The 23686-nt window shown below is 48.3% G+C and overlaps 1 protein-coding gene across 3 annotated transcripts; it reads left to right on the top strand.

The window, feature by feature from the left end:
- The first annotated feature begins 413 nt into the window (after nucleotides 1–413).
- LOC308676677 (solute carrier family 22 member 17-like) lies at nucleotides 414–23460 on the top strand. Of its 3 annotated transcripts, none has more exons than XM_081342663.1 (10): nucleotides 414–735; nucleotides 1867–2214; nucleotides 5266–5369; nucleotides 10065–10219; nucleotides 11504–11669; nucleotides 15080–15213; nucleotides 16577–16682; nucleotides 17182–17405; nucleotides 19189–19300; nucleotides 20105–23460. In XM_081342663.1, the coding sequence occupies exons 2-10, from the start codon at nucleotides 1876–1878 to the stop codon at nucleotides 20418–20420; spliced, it is 1656 nt and encodes a 551-aa protein (XP_081198789.1). In that variant the 5' UTR covers nucleotides 414–735; nucleotides 1867–1875; the 3' UTR covers nucleotides 20421–23460. The 3 variants fall into 3 exon arrangements, with proteins under 3 accessions (XP_081198789.1, XP_081198791.1, XP_081198790.1); XM_081342664.1 differs by lacking the exon at nucleotides 414–735 and adding an exon at nucleotides 970–1064; XM_081342665.1 differs by having other exon boundaries at nucleotides 19189–20241.
- The last annotated feature ends 226 nt before the right edge of the window (nucleotides 23461–23686 follow it).

Below are 23686 nucleotides of genomic sequence, written 5' to 3'. Positions count from 1 at the left end.
TGGGAGCCGCGGTCTTAAAGGGACAAAAGTTAAGAAACACTTGGAGGGGACTTTCAAATTGCGGGAACCCAGGCTGGCATTCACACACGAGATGCGCGCGAAATAAAAGCCCCCCCCCCAAAAAAAAAGTCCGTGCAAAAAAAAAGGGGGGGAGGGTGGGTTTTAATTTCCGCCTTTGGATACACGACTTGGCCGGATCTTCTGAACTACATCTCCCGGCATGCCTCCTTAATGCCGTTTCCCCCCTCCCGACCCCCCCCCCGTAATCCTTGCGGAAGGCTCCTTTGACCAGGGGGCTCGGAGATCAACTCCACCGGCTGCGCCCGATCCCAGCTCTCCATTGGCCGGCGCAAAAGCTGGGGATCGCCCGTGGCGCTGGCCGGGGTGAAGGGGGGCTCCTTTCCAGCCCCAACCACGCCTGCCCGGCTTGCCGCGAGGCTGCTGCCGACGCCCCCTCCCCAAATCCGAAGTCCAAACCCTGCCCGAACCGAGCGCGGCCCGGGCTGCAGAAGGAGAATTGCAGCGGGCGCCAGGTTGCCGATCCTGGCCTCCGGCCAGGTTCCCTAAAAGAAGCCGAGGAAGCCGCTGCGTCGGGCTGGGGGCGGCGGCTCTGGGTGGAAGAGGAGGCGGCCGAGGGGCGGGGATTGCCGGCTCCCTCGGCCTGTGCTTCCCGGGCGGTGGCGGCCCGGCTTCGGGGCGTCTTGCAGCCGGCGGTGGGCGCCCAGCCGGCGCTTGGTGAGCATCCCCGACGGGGTTTCCCTCCGCTGCGCTCGGCGGCTCCGTCTCCGCCTTTTGAGCGGCCGTTTTGCCCTCAATCGCGTCCCGGGACCCCTTTCCAGACCCCCCACCCACCCCGGCCTTTCCTTCCTTCCTGCACCCGCCTCCCCAGGCGGGATTCCCCCCTTGCTTTGCCCCCCCCAAGCCTCAGCCGTTTGCATTTGCCCCCAACCCGCCTTAGTTGCACCTTAACAGCAGAGCGTGCCCAGAAAGGGGGTCGTGTGAACGCCTGCATCCTTCACGGGTTGAGGCCCCAAAGCAGGCGACGACGGAACTAACGAAAGCAGGTGGAAAGCAAGCAAATCATCTTCGCTGCTTTTCTCTTTTTCCCCCCCCCCCCTGCCTTCCTTCGCCGTTTCCACCAGCCCCACCCCCACCCCAGCTGTGTAGGCGACTACAAAGCCCATCTTCCCTCCCTCGGCCCTCCTTTCCAGCTTTCCCCAGGGGCGGCGTTGCCATGCCAGGCGTCCCCAGGTGGATTGCAGTGCCTAGCATCCCCAGCCAGCCAGGCAGCATCGTAGGGATGGGTTCTGGGGGAAGATGCTGCCTTGCCCCCCCCTCCCCCAGTTGTGTCCCCCCCCCCCCCGACCCTTCCTGCGGTGTGGTCTCCCGGCCCTTTGAGGGAGAGGAGCCATGGCTTGGGACCCCTTGACCCAAGTTCATGTCGTCCCCTACTGCTCACCGTGGGAATTGTACTTGTCTGGACTCACAATCTACTTTCTCTCTCCCCCCCCCCCTCTGCATATGCTAAGATTCTGGGTTTATTTTAACCTGGTTTAGTATTTCTTTGCCCTTTTCTTGGGCCTAGTGCCGCATCACATCACCTAAAGGATGCTTGGGTTCCCAATGTTTACAGATGCAGCTATTCATTTAAACCAGTCTTGGCCCCTTTGAGACGGGTGGACTTCAACTCCCAGAATTCCCCAGCCAGCCGTGCTGGCTGGGGAATTCTGGGAGTTGAAGTCCACCCCTCTGAAATGAGCCCAAGTTGAACAGCACTGATTGGAAACCCACTCCGTTTTCTCTCTTGTCGTTCTTCCTTCTTGCCGTCTTATTAATTCTATTTCCCCCCCCTCCTCCCTTTCACAGACTCTTCCCATGGATACCAGCCCCCCGATCCCAGATCCCGAGGGTCCCCGAAGGGATTTTACCACCTCGGCTTCTGAGCTGGGCCCTCCCTCCTTCGAATGGCTGCTGGGGCGCCTGGGGGCCCGGGGCCAACGTCGGCAGCGTCTTCTGCTGGCTCTCAGCTGCCTCCCTTGCCTTCTCGTGGGTCTGGCCTTGGGTTCCGATGCCCTCTTTGCTCTCACCCCTGTGCGCCAGTGCCGGGACCCCAACGGCACCAAGCTGCCCGAGAATGCCACCTGTGACGGGCCCCACTGGCAGAGGGGGGGGTCCACCAGACTCCCCATCCTGACCAGCAACCCGGTGACCGAGGCGAGTATGTCCGCCGCTTCGTTTTCCCGCTGCTGTGATTCATGTGAAACATGTTAAAAATTGGAAATTGAGGTCTTCAATGGTCTTCAGTGCCAAATAAGTTACCTAGAACGGGGGTCTCCAAACTTGATGGGTTGAAACCCCCCCCAGTGGGAGAGGGAGGGGCAGGGAACTTGCACGCACACAGGCAAGCGTGAATGCAGCCACGCGTGTGCACAAACAAGCTACAGGCGTGCCCGCCAGGGGTCCCCAGCCTATGTGCCGTGGTCCGCTACCGGGCCGTGGCCTCTTGGTCCACTGGGGGTGTGTGAGTAGCTGGGCAGTGTGCGTGCGTGTCTGCGCGCGCTCACCCCTCCTCGGGGCACCCTTGCCGCTAGTACCGTGTGGGCGGCAGCGTTGCCACGAACTTGCCCGGGCGGTGGGAGCACTGCGAGCGGCAGGTGGGCGGCAGCGTGCCATTTGTCTGAAACAGCAGGGTCTCCTGCTTCAGCAGGGGGTTGGACTAGAAGACCTCCAAGGTCCCTTCCAGCTCCATTTTGATGAAAGACGAAACAAAAAGGAAGAAAGGAAAGGAAAGGGAAGAAGAGAGAAGGAAGGAAAGAGAGAGAGAAGGAAGGAAGGAAGGAAGGAAGGAAGGAAGGAAGGAAGGAAGGAAGGAAGGAAGGAAGGGAGAAAAAGAAAAAAAGAAAGAAGCAACCTATAATTAGTGGAACAACTTGCCACTAGAAGTTGTGAGTGCTCCATCACTGCAGGTTTTTAAGAAGAGAGTGGACCGCCATTTGTCTCAAACAGGATTGAATGGAATAGAATATAGAAAATATGGAATAGACTAGACTAGACTAATAATAATAGTAATAATAATAGAATATGGAAAATATGGAATGGAATAAGAATAGAATAGAATAAGAATAGAATAATAATAATAGAATAAAATATGTAAAGAGAAAGAAGAACCTCGTGTCTGTAAAAGAGATTGTGGGAGATTGAACCAGGGGGTCCTCGACTTACAACAATTCATTTAGTGAGCGTTCCAGGTTGCAACGGTACTGAAAAAAGCGACTTATGACCATTTTTCACACTTAACAACCGTTGCAGCATCGTGTGAACAAAATTCAGATGCTCGGCAGCTGGCTCACATTTACGACGGTCGCAGCATCCCGGGGTCACGTGGTCCCCTTTTTGTGACCTTCTGACAAGCAAAGTTTACAGGGAAGCTAAGATTCACTTAACAACCTTGTGGCTAACAACTGCAGTGATTCACTTAACAACCGTGGCAAGAAACATCGTAAAGTGAGGCAAAATTCAACGCGCGTCTCGCTTAACGAATTGTTTTCAGCTGAATTGTGGTCGTAAGTGAAGGACAGCCTGTTCTTTCACGCTGGCGAAATTTTGTTAATGTCGCCTCACGTTAAAGTAGAATTTCGAATCTGCGGGGAGTGATTGAGTGCATGTAGCCCTTGAGTTACAACACTTCATTTAGTGACCGTTTGAAGTTACCACAGGACTGAAAAAAGCGACGTGACCATTTCTCATACTTAGGACCGTTCCATTCCCAGCGGCGTGTGATCAAACTTCAGACACTTGGCAACTGGCTCATATTTATGACGGTCGCAACGTCCCCCCCGGGGTCACGTGTTCCCCTTTTGTGACCTTCTGACAAGCAGATTTCATAGGGGAAGCTAAGATTCCCTTAACGACCGTGTGATAAACTTAACAACTGCAGTGATTCACTTAACAACCGTGGCCAGAAAGGTGGTAAAATGGAGTCAAAACTCACTTAACAACGGGAAAAAAATTTTGTCAGCCGAATTGCGGTCATAAGCTGAGGACTGTTCTTTCACGCTGGCGAAATTTTGTTAAAATAGCCTTGTGATGATGTAGAATTACAAATCTAAGTAGAATTACTAATTCCTAATTCTTAAATTATTAATCACAGAGACTGGGAAGCCACCAGCTGATAAATGTCCGAAGTGAGAATGTTAAAAAGGTTATTTGTCAATGATGGTGCAACTGGAAACATGTTAAAATCCAGATATGGATTGTTTGTGAGGTTGTTTAAAGTGCAAAGTGCACACCTCAGGGCCGCTTCTGGAGCCTAACAAATGGCGGGGGGGAATGGTCATTGTTTTCCTCTACAAAGGAAGGGAAAAGTTACAGCAATTTGTCAAGTGTGATCAGCAAAAGGGTTTTTTCTTTTAATTTTGCTCAAGACGTGGCCACGGAGTCAGTTTGGCAAACCTCACGTGGCTTTTTGCCAGTCAGGAAGCGAAGAAACCGTGTTTTTTTGTTCCTCTCAGAAGGAGGAAGTTTATTGCTTGCTTCTTATTTAAAAAAAACCCCAAAACACTTAAGACGTTTTGTAGGACTAGAGAGCTGAAATTTGATGGCTGAATGTGGCAAAACAGAGAGAGAGAGAGAGAGAGAATGAAAATAAAGACATACAGGAGAATAAATGGAATGCTTAGTGAATATAGATAATCCTCAACATACGACCAAAATTTCTTTTGCTCAGTGAGACGGTTGTTCAGGGAGCTTCGCCCCATTTTACGACGTTTCCTGCCATGAAAGTCATGATCAAAATTCAGACGTTTGGCAAGGGACTCCTCTTTGTGCCGGTCGCAGTGTCCCGGGATCACGTGATTCCCCTTTTTCGGCCTTCTGACAAGCAAATGTCAATGGGGGTGGGGAGCCAGATTCGCTTAACGACCGTGTCACTAACTTAACAACTGCAGGGAATCACTTCAGAACTCTGACAAGAAAGGACGTCAAATGGAGCAAAACTCGCTTCACAGATGCCTCGCTTAGCAACAGAAACTTTTGGGCCCAGTTGTTGTAAGCCGAGGACCACCTGCACTGCGGTGGTTGTAAGCCCGAGCACCAATTTTTCAGCACCATCGTAATCTCAAATAGGTCCTTAAGTGAGGACGGTCTGTAGTTTGAAAAGATGCAGCCGGATTCCTTCCAGTTTCAGGTTTCAATTAGGCACTCGTTTATCCTGAAGCATAATTTGATTATTTTTAAAAAATTCTTATTCCTTTTTTTTCCCCTCAGTGGTCCCTGGATCGTTCTGGAAGTTGGGTCATCCCTCTGCAGCAGATCTGTTTCCTCCTGGGTTTTGCAGCAGGAGCCGTTTTCCTGGGTCACCTGGCCGACAGGTAAGTTAGAAGTTTGGGATGGGAGTTTTTTAGTTTCTAAACTAAATTGGATTAACCTTAATATTTCTTTTCATTGTTTTTTTAACGATTGTAAGCCACCTAGAGGGACCTTCAGATGGGTGGTATATAAATTTAAGAATAGAATAGAATAGAATAGAATAGAATAGAATAGAATAGAATAGAATAGAATAGAATAGAGAATAGAATAGAATAGAATAGAGAATAGAATAGAATAGAATAGAATAGAGAATAGAATAGAATAGAATAGAGAATAGAATAGAATAGAATAGAATAGAATAGAATAGAATAGAATAGAATAGAATAGAATAGAATAGAATAGAATAGAATAGAAAATATGGAATGGAATGGAATGGAATGGAATGGAATGGAATGGAATGGAATAGAATAGAAAATAGAATAGAATAGAATAGAATAGAATAGAATAGAATAGAATAGAATAGAATAGAATAGAAAATATGGAATGGAATGGAATAGTATACAATGGGAATACAATAGAGCAGAGCAGAGTGGATGGAATGGAATGGAACAAAAGAACAGAACAGAATACAGTAGAAAATATGGAATAGAATGATAATAGAATGCAATGAAATAGGAATAGTATAAATGTCAGGACCCACCCCAAACCACGTCTTAGGAAGACAAAACTCTTGGAGCCAAATCTAGTCCAAAAGGAATCTTTACTATGACATGCTTGGTTGTAGGAATACAAGACAGGACTTAATATTGTTCTACAAGCTAAAACCTTATAAAGAGTTCCCGGTTCAACCCCCCCCCCCTTAACCCCATTTGGTCAGCCCCCCATCATTTACCTCCTATCATCCCTCTCGTGGGAAAAAGGATCTTAGGACCTTTTATGTTTATTGCTCTCTTCCGTGACACAAGCCAGATGCTACCTGCCCTAGCCCTCCCTTTTGTTCCCCCAGTTCAAAAGGCTTCTCTTTTCCTTTGAAATGCTTAATTCAGGCTCAATACACATTCGTTCCCTCCTCCTCGGGAGATGGCAGAATCCAGGAACAACATTTGTAAACATACATTTATGAATATGATATAAATGGATTCTGACAGTTCGCTCTCCTTAGAAAAAAGATGTGTCCATCTGTAAGGGAAGAAAAGAAAAGAAAAGAAAAAAAAACATATGTAAATGTTAACTTGGTTTGTTCAGATACTCCAGGGGTCTTCAAACTTGGCCCTTTTATGACTTGTGGACTTCAACTCCCAGAAGCTGGCTGAGGAATTCTGGGAGTTGAAGTCCACAAGTCATAAAAGGGCCAAGTTTGAAGACCCCTGAGATACTCTGTATGAAATCTCTTAAGAAGCTTTGGTGCTTTAACGTGGCGTTTATCGACCCATTCATTCTCTGAGGATGGGAGGTGTTTCCAAGCCACTAAATATTGGGTCGTCCCACGATGTTTTCTGGAATCCAGAATTTCTTTCGCCTCGAAATGTTGTTCCCCTTCCACCATGATGGGGGTGGTGGTGGTGGGATTTTTGTTCGTAGGGGAGATTGTTGTTCTCTCTTTATTAGACTGCAGTGAAAGATTGGGTGTATTTGTCTAAGATTTTTAGGTAGTCCTAATTCAGCTGTTACTGGGTTTATGATTCTTTTAATTGGAAAAGGTCCCACGTATTTTGGTCCTAATTTCTTACAGCGTTGGAGAGATTTAAGGTATTTTGTGGACAGATATACCATCTCTCCCACCTTGAACAGTGTGGGATCGGCTCTTTTCTTGTCTGCCTGTGTCTTGTGTGCTAATCTAGCCTCTGTTGACGCATTTCTGACAATAGGCCAGGTGTATTGTATCTGAGCAATCCATTCCTTTAGTTCTGGAATTACCGGTTCTTTTGGGGTTAGATTAGGTATGGGGTTGAAGCTCTGGCCTGTAGCTACTTGAAAAGGAGTGTAACCTGTGCTGGAGTGAACTGCGTTGTTATATGCCACTTCTGCGAAAGGCAGTAGGTCCGACCAGTCCGTCTGTTGGAAACTTATATAACATCTTAAATATTGCTCAAGTACTGCATTAGACCGTTCACATTGCCCATTCCCCTGCGGATGATGACTAGATGTCAGTCCTTGGGTAGTTCCTAACAGCGATAAAAATTCCTTCCAAAATGCCGAGGTAAATTGCACCCCCCTGTCAGATATGATGCGTTGTGGTGCCCCATGCAATCTGTAAATATGCTGTACAAAAAGTTTTGCTAATGCTTTTGCAATTGGAATTTTTTGGCAAGGTATGAAATGCACTTGTTCAGAGAAAAGATCAGTGACGGTCCAGACCAGACATGTCAAACACAAGGCCCGGGGGCCGGATCCGGCCCGTGAAGCGGTTTCATGCGGCCCGCGAAGCCATCCTGGAAACAGTGAGGGAACGGCCCCCACTGCCTTGGCCCTGGCCCAGAGACCCTCCTTTTGCCAGAGACCCTCAGATCTGTCCCACTCCTGCCCAGGCCCCCATAGGCACCCTTGATGCGAACGATGTAGAGCTGGCCACGCCCACCCAGTAGGCCATACGCACTCTAGCCACACCCACCCAGTAGGCCACGCCCACCCTGGCCATACCCACCCGTCCCCCTGAGGGCAACCGCAAAGCTGATGCGGCCCTCCATGAAATTGAGTTTGACACCCCTGGTCCAGACAATGGTGTTTCCGTTGCTTTCTGGTAGTTCTACGATAAAGTCCATGGCTATTTCTTTCCATGGGGCCGAGGGATCCGCCACCGGTTGTAACAGTCCTGGCGATTTCCCTTGTAACCTCTTAGCCATCGCGCAAATTTGACAACTGCTCACATAGCTTTCTATGTCTTTTTTCATAGAAGGCCACCAAAATTGCCTTTTAGTTAAGTGTAATGTTTTCACAAACCCGAAATGTCCTGCTGATTTTGTATCATGGCACAGTTGCATGAAATTGGTCCTCTGGGTGGCAGGTATGTATAACTTCTCACCCACCCAAGGTAGCCCATCTTTAATAGTGCACACATGCCTATTTTTCTGGAGCCATTCATCCCCTTCCAAGGACTTTCAGAATTCTATTCCGGTTTGGCTATCCACTTTTGGCTTCATTTTTACTTGTGCCCTGGTGGTGACTGGTGCTGCCAGTTGTTGTTCTGGCACGAGTGGTTTAAAGTCAGTTACCCGTGTGCTGTTATATTGGGGCATGCGAGATAATGCGTCTGCCAGGAAGTTCTTCCCCCCCCCCCCGGCAAGTGTTTGAGAGTGAAATTGAATCGGTGAAAGTGTTGGGACCAGCAGGCTCTCTTAGGAGTGAGTCAGGACCCACCCTAAACCACGTCTTAGGAAGACAAAACTCTTGGAGCCAAATCTAGTCCAAAAGGAATCTTTACTATGACATGCTTGGTTGTAGGAATACAAGACAGGACTTAATATTGTTCTACAAGCTAAAACCTTATAAAGAGTTCCCGGTTCAACCCCCCCCCTAACCCCATTTGGTCAGCCCCCCATCATTTACCTCCTATCATCCCTCCCGTGGGAAAAAGGAACTTAGGACCCTTCATGTTTATTGCTCTCTTCCGTGACACAAGCCAGATGCTACCTGCCCTAGCCCTCCCTTTTGTTCCCCCAGTTCAAAAGGCTTCTCTTTTCCTTTGAAATGCCTAATACAGGCTCAGTACACATCCGTTCCCTCCTCCTCGGGAGATGGCAGAATCCAGGAACAACGTTTGTAAACATACATTTATGAATATGATATAAATGGATTCTGACAATACAGTAGGAAGAGAAGAGAAGAGAGCAGAATGGAATGGAATGAAATGGAATTGATGATAGTATGTGCCCTTGGGTGTCCTGCAGCCTGCTTTGAAAATAAGTGAAATTAAATAACAGACAAAATAGGAAAAAATAGATGGTTCCCGACTTAGGACCCTGATGGAGCTCAGAATCATTAAATGGCTCGTCATGTGACTGACTTGATTTTAGGACATTATTTGCAGTGCTCGTTAAGTGCATCATGGTTGTTACATGAATCCGTAGTAGAGCAGAGCAGAATGGAACGGAACAGAACAGAACAGAACAGAATAGAATAGAATAATATTAGAATAGAATAGAAATAAGGGATAGGATAGGATACGATAGGATAGGATAATATTAATAGGATAAGGTAAAGGTAAAGGCTCCCCCGCACATGCGTGCTAGTCATTTCCAACTCTAGGGGCCGGTGCTCATCTCCGTTTCAAAACCGTAGAGCCAGCGCTTGTCCGAGGACGTCTCCGTGGTCATGTGGCCGGCATGACTAGATGCCAAAGGCGCACGGAACGCTGTTACCTTCCCACCGGAGTGGTCCCTATTTTTCTACTTGCATTTTTACGTGCTTTCGAACTGCTAGGTCGGCAGTTCATGTGACCGTGGTCACGCAATTGCCATCTGTCAACTTCCCTGCCGGCCTCCGACAAATCGTCGTTGAGGGAAGCCAGATTCGCTTAACGACCGTGTCACTAAACAACCGCCACAATTCACTTAACAACTGTGACAAGACAGGTTGTAAAGTGGGGCAAAACCAGGCAAAACCACAGGAGTCAACAATTTGCCTCACAGCCCTGGCGAAAAAACAAAAAACAAAACTCAGGCACATCTCGCTTAACGACCGTCTTGTTTAACAACCCATGTTGCGGTCGTAAGTCGAGGACCAACCTGTAATCTCTCCGTTTCGCTTGCTCCTTGCAGTGTAGGACGGCGAAGTACCTTCTTCCTGTCTCTGATTCTCGGCTGTCCAGCAGGCATTCTGGCGGCCTTCGCGACGTCCCCCTCCATCTTCATACTGGGCCGGAGCCTCTGGGCCGCCATGTTGGGGGCCTTACAACTCGCCCTCTACGTCACCCGTAAGTATCACCCTGAAATGGTCGTGCATCACCCCAAAATTTGGATAGGCTTGGACTGCTGGAAGTGACCCACGAGAGTCTTTCTTTTTTTAATGGACTGAAGCTTTGGCTGTAAATCCATGTTATATATATATATATATATGGATCTTTGGTCATTCGGGTGCTTCTCCCAGAAGAAGGAAGCTGAAGCCACCAGCCTGAGGATGACGGATGGGATTCCGTCGAAACGTTTCTCCTACACCTTCAATTCTACGCGGGGAAAAACCCGAATGACCAAAGATCCACATACAAACACCCGCGAAAACCTCAGAAAACACACACACACACACACACACACATATATATATATATATATATATATATATACACATACACACACACACACGCATACATACATACATATTTTTATTAATTTTTATAATCACAAGTGCTTAATATTTTATCAGCAACATATTGTCTGGATTCCAACATTTAACTTGCTAATACATATTAATAATAACCTTAATAATATCAATAGCATTAATAATAGCGTTAATAATAACATTAATAGCAAGAAGAAGAAGGAAGAAAGATGTTGGAATGGACCTTGGAGGTCATCTAGTCCACCCCCTGCTCAGTCAGGAAAACTTTGCTTGTCGGAAGGTCGCAAAAGGGGGATCACGTGACCCCAAGACTTTGCAACCGTTATAAATAGATTAACAGAGCTGGAAGGGACCTTGGAGGTCATCTACTCTAACCCCCTGCTCAGGCAGGAAACCCTATACCATTTCAGACCATTTCAGACCAATTGATGTCCAGTCTCTTCTTAAAATCTTCCAGGGTTGGAGCATTCACCACTTCTGGAGGCAGGTGGTTCCACTGGTTCATTGTTCTAACTGTCAGGAAGTTTCTCCTTAGTTCTAGTTAAGTTCTTTTCTCTCTACCTCATTTTTCTAGCCAACGATAAAAGGTGTATGAATTTTCTTTCATTTTCAGTGTCAGTCTATCCGTTTCTGCACACACTAAGATTTTTTTAATTAGCTCTTCCTCCATTGGTAAATCTTCATTTTACCAAGGTTGAGCGAATACAGTTCTTGCTGCAGTTAAACATATTCACTTAACAGCGGTTTTCCTCAGTTACGAAATGCAGCGGTTTCCCCTAAAATGTGGCGAGAAGAGTCGTAAAATGGGGCACTTCACCAATCTCTCACTTAGCAAGAGAAAATTGGGGCTCCCTTCTGGTCACGTACAGGACGACCTGCATTGCACCTCCGTTAATCTGCCCGACTTCTCTCTTTTACCTAGGTTTGGAGTTGTGTTGTCCTTCACAACGACTCCCAGTCGCCATGGCGGGAGACCTCGTTCAGGTGGGAGGACAATTCCTCCTGCTGGGGCTGGCGTGGGCCTGCGGCAGTTGGAGGGTGCTCCAAGGCTTGATCTCAGCCGGAATGGGGGTCTGCCTACTCTATGGGTAAGTTGACTTGCCTTTCTCCACACCGGGCCAGGCAGTGTTGAGGGAGGGGTGCCAGAACCACTCAACCAGGGGTCCCCAACCTGTGGGCTGTGGCACACTATTGCTCCACGGCCTGTTTGCAACGGGGCCGTGTGAGTGGCTGGCTGGTGGGCGCACATGCAGGTGCTCTGGGCCTCATTCGTGCGAGCGTTACTGGTGTTCTGGGCTTCACTCGTGCAAGCGACACTGGTGCTTTTGGACTCACTTGTGAAAGCGTCGCTGGTGCTTCAGGCCTCATTCACGCGAGTGTTGCTGGTGCTTTGGGCCCCACTTGTGCAAGCATCACTGGTGCTTCTGGCCTCTCTTGTGCAAGGGTCATTGGTCTTCGGGCCTCACTTGTGCGAGTATCATTAGGGCTTCGGGCCTCACGTGCAAGCATCATTGGTGCTTCAGGCCTCACTTGTGCAAGTGTCGCTGGTGTTTTGGGCCTCACTTGTGCAAGTGTCGCTGGTGTTTTGGGCCTCACTTGTGCAAGCATCATTGGTGCTTCGGGCCACACTTGTGCAAGTGTTGCTTGTGCTTCCAGCCTCACTTACGCAGGCGTTGCAACCTACAACAGTTCGTTTAGTGACCGATCAAAGTTACAGTGGCATAGACAAATGTGTCTTATGACTGATTTTCACGCTTACGACCGTCACAACATCCCCGCGGTCATGTGATCAACATTTGGCTGCTTGGCAACTGACTCATATTGTGACAGGGTCACGTGATCTCCTTTTGCGACCCTCAGACAAGCAAAGTCAACCGGGGAGCCAGATTTGCTTAAAACAACAGAGTTGTGCTAACTTATCAACTCTGGCAATTCGCTTAACAACTGTGGCAGGAAAGGTCGTAAAAGGGGGCGAAATTCATTTAAACCAATGTCTCACTTAATGACAGAGATTTGGGACTCAATTGTGGTCGTAATTCAACTACCTGTACATGGGGAAGAGGAATCTTCCCTTACAAACCAAGGAGATGTGTCAAGGTATTGATTTAACAGCTAACCAGCGTATGTAACGTAAGAAGTAAGATGTAATGATGGGGATGACTCAGCAGGGTCTGGGTCTCTTTAAGAGCCATTTTTTAAAAGGAAGGCTCTGCTGATGTGTTCTCTCTCTTCCGTTTCCTGCTGTAACTGTGGTTTGTTGGGTCCTGCTGTATTAGCTCATGGGTATATATTGTTCCTGGTGTATGATATTGTAGATAAAAAGGTAAAGGTTCCCCCACACGTGCGTGCTAGTCGTTTCCGACTCTAGGGGCCGGTGCTCATCTCCGTTTCAAAGCCGAAGAGCCAGCGCTTGTCCGTGGACGTTGTCCATGGTCATGTGGCCAGCATGACTAGACGCCAAAGGCGCACAAAACGCTGTTACCTTCCCACCGTAGTGGTCCCTATTTTTCTACTTGCATTTTTACGTGCTTTCGAACTGCTAGGTTGGCAGAAGCTGGGACGAGTAACAGGCGCTCACTCTGTTATGCGGCACTCGGGATTCGACCCGCCAAACTGCCAACCTTCTGATCGACACCACTTACTATAGACCACTGTTTACTGTGTTTACTCCTGAGTTATCTTGCGCAACAAGACTGTGCACGCTCTGACAAGATGCATCGCTATTTATGCATGTCTAAAAATTAGGCATGTATAAATATGCATAAGTCATAGGCCTCGGGTTACTTCCTGCTTTCGGCTGTCTTCAAGAGAACAATTGGCTGAGTGAGAAGAAAAATTGACACCTTGAAATTCAGCAATTGCCATGGAAGTATTCTAATAAGATTTACGAGGCTATATTCCGTATGTTTCCGTTTGTCTTAAATGGTCCTCTTTACCCCAAAAGCCCATTTTGGCCACCCATTAGAGAGAAATTTGGGAGATTTTGAAATTTGGGAGAAGTTTCGCAGCCCTTCGAGGTAGGCCCCACCAGGACAGAGCACCCAGGTTCACTCAAAGGCTGCTCCGTGGTTATAGAACCACCGAATCTTGAAATCTGGGCAAGGAAGTCCCTCCCGCCACACTTAATCCTGGCTTGTTCATCTTCCTTGGGTGAGACCTGTTTCTCCCTATTGCTTAGCAGGACTGTTTATTTGGAAGATCAATTTCCTTCCTGTTGTGGCTTTTTATTTTTATAGGACTTCAATTAGCAAACCTTTCCTTCCTTCCTCCCTCCCTCCCTAATATTTCCTCTTTAAACTTCCTTCCTCCTTCCCTAATATTTCCTCTTTTTAAACTTCCTCCTTCCCTCCCTAATATTTTCTCTTTTTAAACGTCCTCCCTCCCTCCCTAATATTTCCTCTTTAAACTTCCTTCCTCCTTCCCTAATATTTCCTCTTTTTAAACTTCCTCCCTCCCTCCCTTCCTAATATTTCCTCTTTAAAATTCCTTCCTCCCACCCTATTTCCTCTTTTTAAAATTCCTGCCTTCCTCCCTTCCCTTCCCTTCCTAATATTTCCTCTTTTAAAACTTCCTCCCTCCCTCCCTAATATTTCCTTTTTAAACTTACTTCCTCCCGCCCTATTTCCTTTTTTTAAAATTCCTGCTTCCCTTCCTAATATTTCCTCTTTTTAAACTTCCTCCCTCCCTCCCTTCCTAATATTTCCTCTTTAAACTTCCTTCCTCCTTCCCTAATATTTCCTCTTTTTAAACTTCCTCCCTCCCTCCCTAATATTTCCTCTTTAAACTTCCTTCCTCCTTCCCTAATATTTCCTTGTTAAACTTCCTCCCTCCCTCCCTCCGTCCCTATCTCCTCTTTAAACTTTCTTCCTCCTGCCCTATTTCCTCTTTTTAAAATTCCTGCCTTCCTCCCTTCCCTTCCCTTCCTAACATTTCCTCTTTTAAAACTTCCTCCCTCCCTCCCTCCCTATTTCCTCTTTAAACTTCCTTCCTCCTTCCCTAATATTTCCTCTTTAAACTTCCTTCCTCCCGCCCTATTTCCTTTTTTAAAATTCCTGCCTTCCTCCCTTCCCTTCCCTTCCTAATATTTCCACTTTTTAAACTTCCTCAATCCCTCCCTCCTTCCCTAATTCCTCTTTTTAAAATCCCTGCCTCCCTCCCTCCCTTTCCTCAATATTTCCTCTTTAAACTTCCTTCCTCCCGCTCTATTTCCTCTTTTTTAAAATCCCTGCCTTCCTTTCTCCCTTCCCTCCCTAATATTTCCTCTTTAAACTTCCTTCCTCCTTCCCTAATATTTCCTCTTTTTAAACTTCCTCCCTCCCTAATATTTCCTCTTGAAACTTCCTTCCTCCTTCCTTAATATTGCCTCTTTTTAAACTTCCTCCCTCCCTCTGCTTCCTTCCTTCCTCCTTCCCTCCCTTCCTTCTTCCCTCCCTTTCCTCCCACACCCTTTTAATTGTTCCTCTTTCTTAAATTCTCTGCTTCCTTCCTTCCTTCCTAGCTGCCCTGGATTGTACCCTGAATCTCCCCGTTGGCTCCTGGCAACCCGTCGAACAGCTCGGGCCAAGGACGTCTTGTTAGCCCTGTGCCAAGATGGCAGCGCCCAGGAATCCGAGACGCGGGAGGCGCTGGAGGGTGAGTGATCCCGCTTGTCAAAACCCCCTTCGTTCCAGCTGGTTGACTTGGGCACTGTGGCATAACTGGAGCACAGCCTGTAATTTTAAAACTGGGATCCTTCCAGCCCGCTCTGGGATAACGGAGCACTTTGCAGCTTTGCTCGTTTGTGAGTCGAGATAAGATGTGTGGACTTCAACTCCCAGAATTCCCAGGGCTGGCTTTGGGGCCTTTAGGACAGTGTTTTTTCAAACTTCGGGCCTTGATGTGTGGACTTCAACTCCCAGAATTCCCAGGGCTGGCTTTGGGGCCTTTAAGACAGTGTTTTTCAACCTTTGGGCCTTGATGTGTGGACTTCAACTCCCAGAGTTCCCAGGGCTGGCTTTGAGGCCTTTAGGACAGTGTTTTTCAACGTTCAGCCCTGGATGTGTGGACTTCAACTCCCAGAATTCCCAGGGCTGGCTTTGAGGCCTTTAGGACAGTGTTTTTCAACGTTCAGGCCTGGATGTGTGGACTTCAACTCCCAGAATTCCCAGGGCTGGCTTTGGGGCCTTTAAGACAGTGTTTTTCAACCTTTGGGCCTTGATGTGTGGACTTCAACTCCCAGAGTTCCCAGGGCTGGCTTTGAGGCCTTTAGGACAGTGTTTTTCAACGTTCAGGCCTGGATGTGTGGACTTCAACTCCCAGAATTCCCAGGGCTGGCTTTGGGGCCTTTAAGACAGTGTTTTTCAACCTTTGGGCCTTGATGTGTGGACTTCAACTCCCAGAGTTCCCAGGGCTGGCTTTGAGGCCTTTAGGACAGTGTTTTTTCAAACTTCGGGCCTTGATGTGTGGACTTCAACTCCCAGAATTCCCAGGGCTGGCTTTGGGGCCTTTAAGACAGTGTTTTTCAACCTTTGGGCCTTGATGTGTGGACTTCAACTCCCAGAGTTCCCAGGGCTGGCTTTGAGGCCTTTAGGACAGTGTTTTTCAACGTTCAGCCCTGGATGTGTGGACTTCAACTCCCAGAATTCCCAGGGCTGGCTTTGAGGCCTTTAGGACAGTGTTTTTCAACGTTCAGCCCTGGATGTGTGGACTTCAACTCCCAGAGTTCCCAGGGCTGGCTTTGAGGCCTTTAGGACAGTGTTTTTCAACGTTCAGCCCTGGATGTGTGGACTTCAACCCCCAGAATTCCCTAGCCAGCCATGCTGGCTGGGGAATTCTGGGAATTGAAGTCCACATACCTTAAAGCAGCCAAGTGTGAGAAACCCTGCTCTAGAGGTTCCCTCTGTCTTTCTCCATTCTGACACAAGGTTGATTGACCTTCCTTTTTCCCTCCTCCACAATCTGATCTGGTCCCTCCATCATCTGATCTGGTCCCTCCATCTTGGTACCAACCCTTTAGAGCTGGACAACGCTTGTCACCTGCCTGCAGCTGCCCAGATCTCACTCCGCACTCTCCTGTCCTGCAGGAACATCTGGAAGAACATTCTGATCCTTGGTTTTACCACGTAAGTTGAACTTGGTATGCTACTAGAACCTATGGAGGCTCGTCCAGGAATGGCAGAGTGGACCTGGGGGTGGGCGAGAAGTATAGCAATAGGACTTAGATTTATATACCGCTTCACAGTGCTTTACAGCCCTCTTTAAGTGGTTTACAGTCAGTCTGTTGCCACCCCACCAAAAAAAAAAATAAAAGCTGGGCTTCCCAGCCAGCGTTCATGCCTCAGGCGGGACTAGAATTCACCATCTCCTGGAGATTGGCCCAAGGTCACCCAACGATCTTTCATGTCCATATCAGGACTTGAACTCGGAGTTTCTCGCTTTCTCGTCTGGTGCTTAAGCACTAAACCAAACTGACTCTCTTTACTTTCCTCTTACGGTCCTTTCAGTGGCAATGAGTTCCTTCCTTCCATCCTAAAAGGGTCTTGAGCATCCTTGTTTGTTCTTAGGCTTTTGAGACACTTGAACCCGTGACCTAAACCAGGTTGGCATATTTTTCTCCTCCAGATTCATAGCCCACGCGATCTGCCACTGTTACCAGCAGGCCTGGGAGTCCATGGAGGACCCACGCGCCAAGTTCTACTTCCCCTTCCTGTTGTCCGCCGGCAGCGCGGGTCTCGGTTGCCTTTTTCTTTGCCTCACCGTCGGTCGGTATGGACGTCGCGGGATTCTGCTCCTCACCACGACCCTGACTGGCATCGCCTCTCTGATCCTGCTGGGGCTGGGAGAATGTAAGAACCCCGGGCTAATTTCCAAGGAGAGTCTTCTTGCAGGATCCGATCTGGGACCAGCGGTTTACTCTTCCAAGCTCCCAGACTTGTGCTGGAGCCTGTGACTACATAGGAGAGACAGGGAGGAAGCCAACCACCAGATTGCAAGGACACAAGCGAGCGGTCTGACAAGGAGGCCCAGACTCCTCGCTAGCCTCACATTGCAGTGAACAAGGACAGAGATTCAGTTTCGCAGCTACTAAGATTGTTGGCCGAGCAGGGACAAAAATAGCCAGGGAAGTATCTATGTTGGTTCTCAAGTCATCCAGGTTGTGGTTGTCCCAAAGGTGTTTTTTTTCAGGAGGCAACTGGGCTTCCTTGTTTTTCTTTGAAGACGTTTTGCTTCTCATCCAGGAAGCTTCTTTCAGAACTGACTGGAGGGTGAGGAATGGAAGGATCTATATGCCTTGCAGACAGCTGGTCGTTTGCATTTAGAGGGTCGTTGAGGCCATTGGGACATTTTCCTATGTCCTCAGGGTCACCTGAGGAGCGCAAATCTGCAAATGCCAAGCGGGCTCCACGCCCGTTTGCACCACTCAGGTGTCCCTGAGGACACAGGTAAAACCTCCAAGTGGCCTCAGCGACTCTCTGAAAGAAGGCAAATGACCAGATGACTGCAAAGGAGTATATAAATCCTTCCGTTCCCCACCCTCCAGTCAGAGTTGAAGAAGCCTCTGGGATGAGAAGGGAAATGTCTTCAAAGAAAAACACAAGTCCAGCTGCCTCCTGAGAAAAAGCACCTTTGGGACAGCCAGGGAAAGAATTGGAGAAATGGGCTCCTTGTTGGTCAACACCAGTGTTTATCAGGTACTTAAGAGCCAAGGGCTTTACAGCACAAGGAAACAACAGCCAATGACTTGATAGCCGGCCATCAACACTCCAGTCAGCAAGTAAAAAGCCACACAACAACCAGGCACCACAAAAATACCACGCACTGCAGAGTTCCTAAGCTTTGCGGATTGGCGGGGAAGGGAAAGGGAAGAACAGGGAAATATGTGCGCGTGCACAGCGGTGGCGCTAGCATCAGCGCACATGTGCAAGCGGGCTGCACACACCCTCGCCGCGGTGCCGCCAGTGCTAGCATCCGTGCGCATGTGGAAACGGTGCTAGTGACTGTCCACAGGCCGCTAGCGACTGCGTGATGCTGGTGGCGACGCTAGCACGCCTGCGCAAACAAGGCGCGAGTGTGGGGTGTGCGCGCATCTGCGTGCACTCGCCAGCCATTCCCGAGGCCCGCTGGCCAACAGGCTTGTCGACCGGTACTAGGCCACAGGCCGGAGACTCCTGGCCTAAAGCGCACTCTGCGCTAGACCGATCCAGATTGTTCTCCTGCCACATCATCCCGGGACGCGCATGTTTGCCTTCATTTGGGGCAGACCTCTCGCATCTAGGTTCCTGAGTCGTACAGCTAGTCATCAACTCTCGACGGTCCTCGACTTACGAGCACAAACAGGATTTGTCAAATTCGTCACTGGGCCGTGCGGTTGTTAAATGAGGCATCGCAGGAGGGGGGAACCAGAGTCGATTTTACAGCTTGGGCCGGGGGAAGTGCGTAGCGCTCCAGATGGGTTGTTGGGCTGTAGTTCCCAGCAGCCCCGGCCGATGGGATTGTGGAAGGAGTCTTTTTTTTTTGGGGGGGGGGAAATACTTGGGGGTGGGTGGGGTGCACCAAGTTGTCCAGCTGCCTTCCCTGCTCTCCCACCCTGCGTGACTTCACACCTTCCGTTTTTGTCTTCGGTGGCAGACCTCAACACCGCGGCCCGAAGAACGTTTTCCATTCTCGGTCTCTTCACCTCCCACGCAGCCGGCTCGCTCAGCGTCTTCTTCGCTGCGGAAGTTATCCCCACTGTGATCAGGTGAGGCAGAAAAGTCTCCGAGAGAGTGAGGAGGGGTCCCGGGGTAGAAAAAGGAAGAATTAAAGGACTGAGACAGTCTCCACTGTAAACACGTCTCCTTCCTTATCTGTCAGTCCACCCATTTTGTCTTCAAATGTCTAGTCCCCACAGCTTTTGCTCCTTCCTTCCTTCCTTCCTTCTCTTTTCCTTTCTTTCTTTTCTTCCTTTTTTCTCCCTACCTGTTCCTTCTTTCATCCCACCTTCCTTCCTTCCATTCATCTATCTTTTCCTTTCTTTCCATTCCTTTTTTCTCCCTATCCCGCTTCCTTCCTTCCTTCCTTCCTCCTCCCCTCGCTTCCTTTCTTCCTTCTGTTTATCTATTTTCCTTTCGCCTTCCTTCCTTCCTCCCCTCCTTCCCCCTTCCTTCCTCCTTCCTATCACTTTTCCTTTCTCCTCCCTTGATCCCTTTCTTCTTTCTTCTTTCTTTCTTCCTTTCTTTCTTTCTTCTTTCTTCTTTCTTTCTTTCTTTCTTTCTTTCTTTCTTTCTTTCTTTCTTTCTTTCTTTTTCTTTCTTTCTTTCTCTTTCTTCTTCTTTCTTTCTTTCTTTCTTTCTTTCTTTCTTTCTTTCTTTCTTTCTTTCTTTCTTTCTTTCTTTCTTTCTTTCTTTCTTCTTTTCCTTCCTTCCGCCTTCCTCCCTCCCTCGTCCCAAACAGCAAGATGGCCAGTATATAAATTTAATAAATAAATGAATATGAAGGGGGAAGGACAACAGAGTGGAAAACTCGAGACTCCTGCTAATATAACAGGGCGATTTTCTTCCCGCAGAGGGAAGGGTCTTGGCATTATCCTGGCTTTGGCATCTCTAGGAGGGCTGAGCGCCCCCTTGTTGCGGGTGCGAGAACAGCACGGCTCCTTCCTCGAACACATCGTCCTGGCCTCCCTCAACATCCTGGCCCTGCTTTGCCTGCTGCTCCTGCCCGAGACCAAACGCAAACCTTTGCCCGAAGGCCTGCAGGACGGAGAACTTTATCGGAGGCCTTCGCTGCTCCGGCGGGCCGGCCAGTCGGCGGACCGGGACTCCGAGGGGGCGACGCGGCGAGACGACGTGCCGTTGCTTTCCACCCCGAATCCTGCCAGCTGATGCCACGGCTGGCTCATCCGGCGAACGCAAGGGCCGAATGAAGGCCATGAGGGGAAAAAAAATAATAATCAGATTTTTGGCCTTTTCCTGTTTCTGATGTCGCCTGAAAGCAGTAGCAGCAACTCGTTTGTTAAAACGGACGGACTCCATTTGCGGCCCTTGGGAACTAGGATTCGTAGCTAGTTGCCCCAAAACTAGCCAGAGCAGTATTTCCCGATCTCAGGCACTTCAAAGAGGTGTGGACTTCAATTCCCAGAATTCCCTAGCCAGCAACGCTGGCTGGGGAATTCTGGGAGTTGAAGTCCACACATCCACCCGCCATTCTTTCTTCCGAAAACAAGCTGAGATTTGAAATTAAAGCTAAGCCAGACTTTCAAGGACGACGCAGAAGCTTTGCAAGAGAGAGAGAGAGGAAAAAAAAAAGAAATCTGAAAACTTTCTTCCCGGAAGAGAATTTTTTTAACAGCCTTTCTGCTTTTGGCAACGGAAAGATTTTGGGGCTTTACGAATCGAAGGATACGGGGGTCCAAGTGTCGAAGTGCTTAGCTAGGAGGTAGGGCTGATCCTCCAGTTTTTTTTTAAATCTCTCTTGGATTTTCTTTCAAAAGTTCTTCGATTTGGGGACATGGTTTGGGGACGTGGGGAAATAATTCTGTTTAATTTTTGTTTTTTTCGTTTTGCCGATGTAGGACAGGGGAGTTAGAGCCCGGAGTCAGCCTGCGGATTGAAATCCGAGACAGGAACTAAGGGTTTGACCTATGCATTCCTCTCATTTTTTAACAATTGTGTCCGTGACACACATCTCTTTTTGCAAAGGGCTCACATTCAAGACGTTGGATCAGAGGTGACGAAATCCTAAAAGTTGAAGCTCGGATTTGTTTCCAGTGCACGGTTTTCCTTTCCTCCCCAAAAGAAACCGCCAATTAGATCAGACAAGCAATAATTATCCTTTGCTTCTCGAGGTGGACGAGTTTTATCTGGGCATCCAAAAATGTCCGATCAGCCTAGTCTTCATTTGGCCAATTCTTCATTTAACATCTATGGAGATTCTCAGTCATTCTTCCAAAGCTGCTTTTTTTTTTTCAAGAGGCAGCTGGACTTTTGTTTTTCTATGAAGAGGTTTCGCTTCTCATCTCAGGAGCTTCTTCAGGTTCTGACTGGAGGGCGGGGAATGGAAGGATTTATACTCCTTGCAGACAGCTGGTCATCGGGTCTCCCGATACTCCCGTGTTACACCTTTGCGCCGCGAGCTGCATTGGTTACCAGTTGTCTTCCGGGTGAGGTTCAAGGTGTTGGTAATGACCTACAAAGCCCTCCATGGCATGGGTCCAGAATACCTTGGGGAGCACCTGCAGCCGGCGTCATCTTCCCTCCGCCCAGTACGCTCCCACAGAGAGGGCCTCCTCAGGGTGCCGCCAGTCAAAGAATGCCGACTGGTGACCCCCAGGGGGAGAGCGTTCTCTGTGGGTGCACCGGATTTATGGAACCATCTTCCGGTAGAGCTCCGGATGGCGCCCGATCTCCGCTCCTTCCGGCGCGACCTTAAAACCCATCTCTTTAACGAAGCGGGCCTGGCCTGATGGGACGGGGTGGGATTGTTACTATGATTTTAATTTTAAATTTGTATTATTATGGGCACTGTTTAATCATGTTTTAATAATTTTAATTTTTTTGTACCTGTTTTTATGTATTGCCCTGTTAACCGCCCTGAGTCTCTTGAGAGAAGGGCGGTATATAAATTAAATTAATAAATAATAATAAATAAATAAATAATAAATTTGCCTTTTAGAGAGTCGTTGAGGCCACGTGGATGCCAGCTCTGGGTCAAAATCAGGGCTTTTTTTCCTCATAGAACGCTCAGAACGGAGTTCCGGCACCTTTTTTGGATGGAACCTTGTAGGGTAGGCAAGGGCGGGTTGTATGACGTGTGAGTTCCGGCACCTTTTTATTTTACAAAAAAAGCACTGCTCAAAATTGAACACACAATCTTTTCAGTAGCTCCGAGAAGGTTCCCCGCCCGTTTGCACCGCTCGGACGACCCTGAGGACACAGACAAACCTCCAAGTGGCCTCAACAACTCTCTAAAAGAAGGCAAATGACCAGATGACTGCAGAGGAGTATAAATCCTTCCATTCCCCACTCTCCAGTCAGAACTGAAGAAGCTTCTTAGATGAGAAGCGAAACGTCTTCAAAGAAAAACCTGGCAGTCCAGTTGCCTCCTGAAAAAAAAAGGCACCTTTGGGACATATAAATGTGCAAATCTTTATGCAGAAATCTTTTTTTTTCCCCTAGCATTATTTGCTTGCAGTGAAGAGAAACAAAACGGCCGCTGTACACGAAAGACGGTTTCAGCTGTCGGTTTTGCCCTCCCAAATCTGGAATGTACAGGCAGTCCTCGACTTAACGACCGTTGAGCCCCAAGTGTCTTTTGCTTAAGTGAGAATTAAGCGAGTTAACTGCCCCATTTTCCGACCTTTCTTGCCACCGTTGTTAAGTGAATCACTGCAGCTTGTCGTAAGTCGGTAGCCTGGTTGTTAAGCGAATCTGGCTTCCCCTTTGCTTGTCAGAAGATCAGAAAAGGAGATCATGTGACCTGGGGATGCTGCGACTGTCATAAATAGGAGTCAATAAGCCTCTGAATTTTGATAGCGTGTCCAGGGAGAGGCTGCCATGGTCGTACGTATGACAAACAGTCCTTTTGTGGTGCCGTTGTAACTCCGAACGGTCGCTAAACGAACTTGCAAGTCCAGGACTTCCTGTATCCAATTTTTTTTCCCGTTTTTCAGGGCTCAGAATTAATAGCAGGTTTTAGTACCAATTAAAGGAGAGAGGATCGCTGAAGGAGTGGCACAGCGTCATACCCAGGGAGGGATCACTCAGGCCGAAGCACACGCGTGTGCACTAACACACTTAACTTTTGCTTTCCTGGAAGTTAAACGTGCAACATTTCCCCCCCCCTTCCTCTGCCCACCCCCCCAGGAGGCTCATTTTTTTTGGACTGCTTTGTAGACTTAAAGGGAAATAAAACACTTGACTGTTAATAAGCTAAATAAAAGGGGGGGGGAAACAAAATCCACTCGGGGAAAATCCCTGGCTAAGCTTCGGAGTCTTTTGGGGGCAAGAATTTAATACCACTTTACAAGGCCTTGGTAAGGCCACGCTTGGAATACGGCATCTAGTTTTGGTCACCATGATATTAAAAAAAAAAGATGTTGAGATTCTGGAAAGAGTACAGAGAAGAGCAGCAAAGATGATCAGGGGACTGG

The sequence above is a fragment of the Vipera berus genome (genome assembly GCF_964194415.1).
Source record: "Vipera berus genome assembly, chromosome: W".
Classification (NCBI taxonomy): domain Eukaryota; kingdom Metazoa; phylum Chordata; class Lepidosauria; order Squamata; family Viperidae; genus Vipera; species Vipera berus.
This window is presented reverse-complemented; position numbering and strand designations above follow the sequence as displayed.